This window comes from Phascolarctos cinereus, unplaced genomic scaffold, assembly GCF_003287225.1.
Source record: "Phascolarctos cinereus isolate Bilbo 61053 unplaced genomic scaffold, phaCin_HiC Scaffold_1;HRSCAF=81, whole genome shotgun sequence".
Taxonomy (NCBI): domain Eukaryota; kingdom Metazoa; phylum Chordata; class Mammalia; order Diprotodontia; family Phascolarctidae; genus Phascolarctos; species Phascolarctos cinereus.
In genome coordinates, this window is record NW_027555514.1 from 210,224,189 (window position 1) to 210,234,877 (window position 10,689).

At 42.3% G+C, this 10,689-nt stretch overlaps 1 protein-coding gene across 1 annotated transcript; it reads left to right on the plus strand.

Annotated features, from left to right (window-relative positions):
* The first annotated feature begins 311 nt into the window (after positions 1-311).
* Positions 312-8,008, plus strand: SPMIP11 (sperm microtubule inner protein 11). Its single transcript, XM_078156780.1, has 4 exons — positions 312-485; positions 6,194-6,322; positions 6,991-7,135; positions 7,781-8,008. Exons 1-4 carry the CDS (start codon positions 395-397, stop codon positions 7,827-7,829), a joined length of 414 nt encoding a protein of 137 aa, XP_078012906.1. The 5' UTR covers positions 312-394; the 3' UTR covers positions 7,830-8,008.
* The last annotated feature ends 2,681 nt before the right edge of the window (positions 8,009-10,689 follow it).

Sequence of the window (10,689 nt, forward strand, 5' to 3'; positions counted from 1 at the left end):
GGGTTACACAGCTAGTGTCTGGTCTGAGATCGGATTTGAACTCAGGTCCTCCTGACTCCAGGGCAGGTACTCTATCACTTGGCCACCTAGCTGACCCTTACAATCTAATAATTTAAAGGAGGGGGAAAAGAACCAATATAAATAACAAATTATGCTCTATAGCATTCTAAGGCCTCCAGTATGAATAACATTGGTTAGGGAGAAAAGAGAAAAGATATAGAGATTTAATTCCCCTCTTCTCCAGGCTTGTTTACTAAGTTCTATCTTCAGTGAGCTTCAAATCCTGTCCTCCTTGGTCAGGATTGGTCATCACCCAGGCCGTCACCATAGTAACCAAAAACAGAACCCAGAGCTTCAAACTTGCTATTCCACATCTAATCAGGGAAGAGTTGGGATGGCATTTTTTGGGATAACCTTGTTGGGCTATCAGGATCCCTTTCTGAGCAAAAAGAAAGTCTGGGGGAAGGGAGAAGGAAAAGAGACAGGTAAGAGGAAGGCGAACAGTGAGAGAAGAAACAAGGGAGGGGAAAAAAGGAACCAATGGACCAGCAAAGAATGTCAGGCCTAATGGTCACTAGATATGGTTTTCCTAGCCAGTGGAAAAAATTGCCTATTAGTACTTAGGCCTACGGGAGGTAAGTCAGCCGTATCAGAAGATGGCTGACATCACTTGGAAATGACATTTGACTTTGATCTTTCCTTACTGAGCTAAGAACATGGCAACTAGTGTGGTAAAACAGCAAAAATCACTGATCTTAAGATGAGTCAGGTGGAAATTACAACACTTACTAGCTGCCTCCTGAATTTTGTGAGCCTCAGTGTCTTCAACTGCACAATGGGAATGTTGTTTGTCCTTCATTCCTTGAAGAGGACCATGACATCAGGGAGGTGATGCCATGATGTTCAAATGAATTGGATTTAAGTGAGGGAGGGCTGTACAAAATTACCAGCCTCACTTTCTCCTCTGGGGCAATCGGGGTCCAGTGGCCAGATATACATCAAGACAACTGGAGATGGCCCAGGGTGCAGTAGGGGACCTTGGCCTTTTCAAGCTAAGGTCTTTAACAGATCTCAGTTTTGAGTCTAAAGACTCAAAGTCTTTAGAAATATGAGCTATTATTAGTATAATAATCTCATTTGTAACTATATCTTAATGGGATGAGCAGATGAGATCCCTTGATTAATCAATCCCTCAAGTTTAATACCTTCTCCCAAGGACAATAACATTTGAGAGTTGAGGCTACCCTGGTATTCCTAGTTTGGAAAGTTGCTTGATCTTCAAATACAACCAAATCCCTGGATTTGGGAACAAGGGAATAAGAGGAGGAGAGGACTAAATTAATTGTGTCCTATAAGTACCCAGCACTTGTCCAGAAGTATTACTATAGCTGGCTAGTATGGCCTGATCCTCAGGTTACTTCCCAAACCATCTCACCCACTCCACCATGAGCCTCTTGTTGCAATCAAAAAATTGCAATTGAGATTTACAGGTTAGGACCAAGGTATTCCAGAGTGGAGAGAGAAGAGAAGAAGAAAGCAGTTTGAGGATATAGTTCCCTCTTATTGTTATTCCTCCTTTCTTCTTGAAGAGGACACCTTGAGGGTGATGTCTTGACTTGTGTGTGAATTGGATATGAGTGGGGCAGACCTGTACAAAGTAATCAGCCTTACTGTTTTCTCCAGAGTCATCAAAGCCCGGTCATGACAACTGGTGACCTTGGCCTTTCTAAATTAAGGTCCTTCCCAGGTCTTAGTTTGTCTGAGGCCAGGCCCATTCAATGAATGAGGTCTGGGCAAGAGTTGAGACAAAAGATGATTCAATTTACTACCATAAAGATACAGTCTGGGAAGAAAAGACTCTCAGAATTTCTGGCCAGAAAAGAAAACAAACAGAGGGCAGTGACTACTACTCTCAGATAACATGGTAAAGACATTTAATACAAAATATTCTCCTAATAACCTAGTTTGCTTCTTCCCACAAATATAGCTTCCATGGGAGGAGTAAGCTTAAACTTAGACCATAATTGTAGAGAGGCGCAAGTTTAAGAAATATGTGTAACAATGCTGCTTTGGAAGTCTTTCTTTACACACACACACACACATACACACACACACACACACACACACACACACACACACACATCTGCCATATTGGCCAGACTCTTAAGGAATCTGAACATCTGTGAGCTATTGGCTAGGTTCGTAAGGAATCTGATCACCTCAGTGGAGATAAGATGGACCTTCTATACAGAAGGACTGTGGGAGGGATCTAGGAAGGATCTTGATGAGAGTGACTTGGAGGTCTAGATGGGGTGTAGATAGGTTCAAGGGTGGGAAGTAGACTGGGCCATTAGGGAGGTAATAGATGATGGAGGGTTGGGCTAAGTTAAGGGTAACAGAGAATTGGGAGATTGGGCATGGGCAATAAGGAAAGGTCAGTTGATAGGATTATAGCCTCAGAGAAAGCCAGAGACCTCCTTGAGCAAGTGGGAGAATTCAAGGAGAATCTCTTAGACAAATGGGACCCAAATTCTTTTTGGGGTAAGGGGCAAAGGTCTCGGCTTGGGCCCTACCCCATCAATACCACCACATATATTCCCCAAGGACCAGACTCTTACTTTTCTACTTGAGAGTATCTGTAGGAAAGAGAGAAACCTTGTGTGTCACCAGCAGCCTTTGGCCAAAAACAACTTGAGTAATAAAGGATTAAAAAGGATTGAGCATAGTTGTCTTCTGCATGGAATAGAATTTTCCTAGGGTCAGAATGAAGTTCAGGGAAGGGCTGGATAACCATTTGCTAGAGATGTTATAGAGGGGATTCATGTACTTAGAAAGGGATTAGAATCTCTAAATTCCTTTTTGACTCAGATTTGATTTGTGTCATTTTTCTTCCCTTTTTAGAAAACAGAATTGAATTGAAAGTCCAAAGACCTGAGTTCTGTTCCTCACTCTGCCACTAATTAGTTGAATAACCTTGGGAAAGTTTCTCTGTGCCTCAGTTTTCTCATCTCAAAGTGATGGAGTGAGGGAATAGTATAGAATTAAAATTTTCAAGGTCGCTTCTGGGTCATATATTCTATGAGCTATGAGCCAGTGAATCTTTCATTAGTAGGGTGACATGATTAGCTATGGATTAGGAACATTATTTTGACAGTAATCTTATGGGAATAATAGTATGAAGGATAGATTGGAAGAAGGCAACCAAGTAGAATTCTATTGTGAAAAATCCAGGTGGTTGGTAATAGCAGTGGCGAAAGCAATAAGGGATCAAATGACAGAGATATTTACGATGTAGAATGGCAACCTAGTCCACTGACTGAAATTGGAGAATGAAGACGAAGGAATCAAAGATGACACCAAAGTTTTAAACTTGGATGACAGAGTATGACACTGTTCTTAACAGACACGGTGGGGCCAGACAGTGGAAGCAGATTAGAGGGGAAAGATGATGAGCTAGGTTTGGAGCTATCGAGTTTGAGGGCCTGAGGGGCTCTGAAATATCCTCTATCTCTGTCTACAATTTTGTACATTGAACATTCTCTGCCTGTTTTCCTATTATTTTCCTCCAAACCTAAGTGAACATGGGACAATTTAAATTTCAAATCAAGGTGTATTGAAAAGCATCGGACGATGCACAAAAGGATGTACGAAAGTAATCAAGTTGAGGTCCTTGCCCTCAAGAAGTTTAATTTGAATGGAAAAATGTCTAATTCTAATCTTGAGAGGATGGAAAATAATCAGATTATTTACATCTACCCCAGGCCCAACTTTTATACACCTATATACATATATGCTAAAAGAACATGTAGATGTGATTGATTTGCCTTGTCAATGATTTTTCAGGTTTAGTGTAATTCAGAGAAATATAGCAGGATTGGAGGTAGGCAAACTTTGTCCCAAATTTCAAAAAGGGAATCAAACTGGATAGTTCAAACCATATAGGCCAGTGACCACAACCTAGAATGGATGGCTGTTAATCAGCATGGGTTTAAGAAGTGCCTTGCCAGATCTTGGTTTTGACAGGGCTATTGAAGAAGTAGAATGGCAAATGCTGTTGGCTGAATATTTGGATTTCAGCAAGTCATTTGTTTCACAATGTCCTTGTGGACAAGATGGGGAGATGTGGACTGTGTGATAGTATAGCAAGGTAGTTTGGAACAAATTCAACAGACAGATCCAAAGACTAGTGATCAATGATAACCAGGGAAGGACATCTCCAGTGGATTCCCACAGGATTCTTTCTGTCCTTGGCTCTTGTTCAGTTTAATGTCTTTTTATCTGTGACCTTGTATTCAAACTTGGATGGCATAGCTTATTCAATTTAACATGAGGCTGGGGTATATAGCTGACACAATAGATGACAGAGTCAGAATCCAAGACTTCAATGAGTAGAATGGTAGCCTGAAGTCAGTGAGATAAAATGTATATAGAGCTAAGCATAAAGTCCTGAAGTTGGGTTCAAAAATTCTATTATATAAGCTCAGGATCCTAATGGGTAAGTGGGACATGTCCAGGAAGTAATTCGTGTTGTATGATCCAAGACAATTCTGAAGGATTTATAATGAAAAATGTTGTCCACCTCCAGGGAAAGAACTGATAAGAGTTTGAATATAAATCAAAGCATGCCTTTTTTTTTTTTTGGCTAGGCAATGGGGTTAAGTGACTTGCCCAGGGTCACACAACTAGTAAGTGTTATGTGTCTGAGGCCAGTTTTGAACTCAGGTCCTCCTGAATCCAGGGCTGGTGCTCTATCCACTGCACCACCTACCTGCCACTAAAGCATGCTTTTAAAAGCTTTATTTTTCTTGTTTGGTTTTTTTGGTATGTGTTTTCTTTCACAACATGACTAATATGGAAATATGTTTTGCATGATTGCATATGCATTAACCTATATCAAACTGTATGCCTTCTCAATAAAGGGAAATGGGACGGAGGGAGAGAATTTGGAACTCAACATTTAAAAATAAGAATGTCATAAATTATTTTTACATGTAATTGGGGAAAAAAAGGAAATATTAAAAAATACAAAAAAAAGAAAGCAATTCATGTGAAGACCTAGTGGTTTTTAGTGGACTCACAACCTCAATATGAGCCAGTAATATGATATGGTTTCCCAAAAAACTAATGCATTAATAGAAATACAGTATATAGAACACTTGAGGTAATTTTCCTACCTCTGGCCTGATCAGACCACATCTAGAATATTATTTTATGTTTTTGGTTTTTTTGATTGGGCAATGGGGTTTAAGTGACTTGCCCAGGGTCACACAGCTAGTAAGTGTTATGTGTCTGAGGCCGGATTTGAACTCAGGTCCTTCTGAATCCAGGGCCGGTGCTCTATCCACTGCACCACCTAGCTGCCCCTAGAACATTATTTTAAAAGAGATATTGAGGAGCAGCTAGGTGGCAGTGGATAGAGCACTGGCCCTAAAGTCAGGAGGACCTGAGTTCAAATGCGTCCTCAAACCAAACACTTGACACTTAGCTGTGTGACCCTGGGCAAGTCACTTAACCCCAATTGTCTAAAAAAAAACAACAAAAGAGATGCTGACAGTCTGGAATATATGCAGAAAATGGTGATCGGAACAATAAGGGTACTCAAAATCACATATGAAGATGAGTATAAACTAAGAAACTTAAAGATGTTTAATCAGGAAAAGAGAAAACTAAGGTGGAGTTGTCTTCAAACATCTGAAGAGCTTTGGAAAAGGGATTAGCATAATGGGGATTCCCAGTTTCACATGGGGTCAATTCTCTTTGTTTTTCTTTGAATAGAGAAATATTAACATTTAATTGATGTTGGTCAAGTTCATGAAAATAAAAAGGGAATTTAAAAAAATTATTTTTATTCATTCATTTGCTTATTTATTTTTGCAAATCTAGTCTGCTAAGATTTGTCTTACTAGACCCCAGACAGCAGAACCAAGACAGGAGGGCAGATTTTGGTTCAATAATAATAATTTTTTTAAAAAACCAACTTTCTAACAATTAGAGCTGCTCCAAAATGGAACAGTTTGCCTTGAGGGTGGGGAGTTCCTAATCACTGCAAGTCTTCTAAGAGAGACTGGATGATTGTTTGTTGAATATGTTTTACATGGAGTTCATAATTTAGGTAGAGGTTGGAGCAGATGAACTCTGAGGTCTCTTAACTCTGCAATTCTATGATCTAGAAGCCCTTCTGCTGTCATTACAGAGGAAAGGTGTCCAAAGGAGTCAGTTTCTACCAAGCTGCCCCCTATCATCCCTGTCGGAAATTACTGTGTGCACCAGAACAGCAATGAAAAGTACCACGAAGCTGTCCGGAGGGTGCAGTTAAAGACATGTGGGTCCTATTGATGGGGTACTCTAGTGGTAAATGGGATGTATGACTGAGAAGAAATCAAGGGCAGAGAAAGAGCAGGTTGAAGTTGGTGGGGATTTTTTGAAGAGGGACCAGAAATAATAAAAAAGAGTTAATCTGTAGAAACTAGTGGGATAATGAGTAGATAGGGTTCCAGGCTGGTAGTCAGGAAGACCCGAATGAATCCTGCTTCAAACAATTTCTCAGTTTCCTTATCTATAAAAGAGGGAGAATAGTAGCACCTACCTCACAGGGTTCTTGTGAAGATCAAATTATAAATGTATGTATATATATATATATATATATATATATATATATATATATATATATATATATATATATATATATATATATATATATATATACACAAATGTATATTGTACCTTGCAAACTTTGAAGTACTATGTAAATGTTTGCTATTAATGTTATTATATTACAGTCCACCAAACAGTAGGATTAACCTGCAGGAAAAAATGAGTTTAATTCATCTGTCAAGTATCAGATAATATAATCAGAGAGTGGAACATTCAGCCCTCAAATTTCTGTCAAGCCTGGGAAGAAGCCTTAGTCAGCCTAGGCTGGAATGAAGTGGTAGTTGGGATGATTCTTGACATTTCTCTTAGACTCTCTCTCCATGCCTCCACATTTAGTCCACAATCAGCTCTTTGAAGCACCTCTGACGGATGCCCAGAATTTCAGTTTCTGGATGCCACATGAACGTGGTATTCACCCACGAGACATTGCTCCATGGATGAAGACTCCACGACACTGCATTATCAAGAGCCCCATAACCAGGTTTGGATGGAAGGGATCAGTTAAGGGGACAAACTGGGAAGTAGAAGTCTCCCTGCCCCTATTTGAAGTACTAAAGATAAGACTGAGCAGTTTAGGTTCTGGTTAGGAGCCCCTAGTAGTACAGGGCAGCCAAGGGAGCAAAGGAGGAAAATGGAAGGAAGGATGGTAGAAAGGGTGTGTGTGCACTGGGGAGGGAGATTTGGTTTACAAAGAACATCTCTAGCCATCAGTTTTACCAAGTTTAACCTCGAAAGATGGAGTGGGGATAGGAAGAGAGGAGAAAATGAAAAGATGGAGTAGGGATAGGAAGAGAGAGGAGAAAATGAAATGAAGGCTTGGGAATGGAGGATGTGGAGCTCTACTTGTCGCCAAGGGCCTCAGAGAAGACTCACTGTGAGGGATAAGACACATTAGTCTAAATCCATCTGTGAACCTGCAGTCCAGTCTATGCGTGTCTGCAGCATGTGTGTGCACATTCCCTTGTTTTCCTGCTTGGCCTGAATGACAGTGAGTCACACACACAGGACTACTGCTGCTCTGGATATATAGCACAACACAGCCTCAGGAGCTACCCTCACACCACCCTTCTCTCTCCCTCCTCCCAACCCAACCAGGCTGAACTGAATTAATTTCTCCCTGCTCTAGGTTTGTGGATCATCTGATACTCAACGACCGACTCTTCAGTTTATATTGAGCTGAGGGAACTGAAGGGAGGCCTGGGGCATATGCCAAGGGCTGGTACTCCAGAATGGATAGCTGGTGGGATAAAAATAGCTAGGAGTATTTTGTAAGGGAGAGGCTAATAGGGGGAAAGGGGGAATGGGGAGGCCTGAAGAATTATTCAAAAAGCACAAAATAAAATGTTGAAATATAGCATGTATATTTATATTTGTGCTAAGGGTGTGTGTGTGTGTTGAGGTTGTGTAAAGGAAAAAAAATCTATGACCAAGACTCATCCAGACAGCGGTTATAAGAAGTCTAAGGCAAGAGCCTAGACCCAGGGAATAAGTGGAGAGCAAATGAGGGAGACCACATGCTCAGGGCATGAAAATACATGTATGTATGATGGGAGGAGGGGGGAAGAACATATCTGTGAGCACAAACTTTCCTACTTGGTGCTGCAGCATCTGGAGGTGCCTAGAATTGCTTCTTAGAGGATGCTATAGCCCAATACAGGGCAAATAATAAAGTAGGGGAAACTTTTCCAGATTTCTTCTTGGGTCAGACTACTGCTAATCCCAGCCCTTACCCAACAAAGTGCTCCCACCCCAACTCCACTGCCCAGAGCAGCTACAGAATCAGCAGTTTTACAAAGTTTAATTTTATTGATATTTAAATATATTAAATATTTCATTGAAATACATGTTATATTATCCTCCCCACCCCTGCTCCCCACAGTGGTTAAATTACAAAACCAAACCCCAAGGTCCCCTACCTTCCCCTCAAACCCCTCTTTGAAACAGAAGGCAGGGAGAGGGAGCTGGCATAAAGGGAAAAGGGAACCACTGGCACTAGGGGTATAAGGAGCAGACAGGCCCCCTCAATCCCTGGGCAGTAAGTAGGGACAGTTGGGTGCCCTCAGGGCTCCCCTATTCTGCCCAGACTTCCAGGTAGGGAGCATCTGACCATACATACTCTCTTGTCCCACCCAGCCCTACATGTTTTCCCATTATAGGAACCCTTTCTGTCATTTTTTGTATTGCATCCATGATTTCATAGATATAGGGAACTTCCAATGAGGCAAGTCCCTCTCCCAATGTAGTCAGCACTTGCTCTGCAGCTTAAGACCTTAAAAGAGTTGCCTGAGAGGTTGTGAAGTCACCTGCCCAGGGTCACAGAAAAGTAATATGGGACTTGAATCCCAGCCTTCCTGACTCATAGGCCAGCTCTCTATTCACTATGCCACACTTCCTCTTTTCTCATTCCTATTTGGGCCTGCCAAGTAGGCAAAATTTGGGTGGGGGGGAAAGTACCTGGTGCCCAAGCCTTGATACAGACACCTAAACTGCCCACAGTAGGTAGCTGAAAGGGAGGCAGAAATAGCTCTAAAATAGGCCCGAGGATAAAGCAGCCTGGAAGAAAAGAGCTTGAGGACATTCTCTTGTTCCCCTATTCCTGGCTACCCAAGGGACCTTCACCCTTTACTCTGCAGCTACCATGCAAAGTGATTTCTAAGAGTGATATATCTCAAGCTGGTATATCTGGGCTGAAGATTCAGAGAGAGAAACCAAGGCACCAACTAGCTTAGGCCAGAAGGAAGCAGGAGGAAAAACACATGAATTGTGGCTTCTAACCTACTCTTTGTCTGGCAGGCCTTTTAGACTGTGTGGCAGGAAAGGGAGGGGACCAGGCAAACCTGAGACCCAGAGTCCAAAAGGTGGGAAAGGCAGAGTTTAGGGTAACCTTCAAGGTCCCTAGTACTAGTGTTTGGGTCTCTATTCCTCCCTACTCTTGAAGGCATAAGGTTTCCAAAGACCAAAGTAGAGGTACCCTAAAATTCCTGAGCCTCTGCCCATCATACCCAAAAGAAGTCAGATTGAATGGGAAAAGGAACTTAAGGAGACAGTCCCTCTTCACCAGGGCAGGGAGATAGTAATGGGGCACATGTAGCCACCATACAAATGGCACTTTGGGATTTGGCACAAAGTACAGAGCCCTAGCCCACAGCTTTCCCCTTCCGCCAGGGCTGAGTTTGCTGTTGCTGCTGCTGCCTGATTACTTCTCCCCACTCCCCTAGGATGGGGGAACTGCCCTACTAATAAGAAACCAGATACACAGTGGAGAAAGAACCTAGAGTAGATGCTGAAGACCAGGGGACCAAATACACACACATACACACACACACACACACACACACACACACACACACACACACACACACCCTCTAGCCCTAGCAGTGTGCACACTTAGGGTTGGGGGCAGGGGCCAATGCCCACTGCCACACCCTAAACTTCTTAAATTTGTCCTTGTCTTCATTATCTGTTAGGCTAAAAACCTAAGGAGGTGAAGCTCTGTGCCCCCACTTGGGTGGTCAGCTAGGAAGAACTGTGCAAGAGGGAGTTAGATACCCTGACATTCCCTTTCCCCACCAATGGGGCCCTACATGAGCAGAAAAGGCACAGGTAAAAACCTGTCCCCAGAACCACTCTCTTTGGCACTTAGGGATGATTTACATAGCTGCTCACCTCTGCGACATCCATCCCTTCAAAATCTAGCTTGGGCCCATTTCACAACACCATATCCAAACCTACTGCCATTCCCCAAGAGGCAATGGGGATATGACTGAATTGGGGTAGCAAGAATAAGAGGTCACTTCAGCTCCTACAGGAGCAATCTATATGGGGAGGGGACAATAAACTACCTTCTGAAAGATGGAAAAAGTAGAGCTTTCAATGAGAGCTTTCCCTTTTTCTGCTTTCTCCTATTCCCCTGCTCAAGGAGGAGAAGCTGGTTGAAGTTAGCATGGGACCTCATTATGGGCATAGGCATGGATTTGGCACGAAGAAGGCAGGCATAGAATGTACACCCCTTTTATCCATCTTAGTCTTTACACA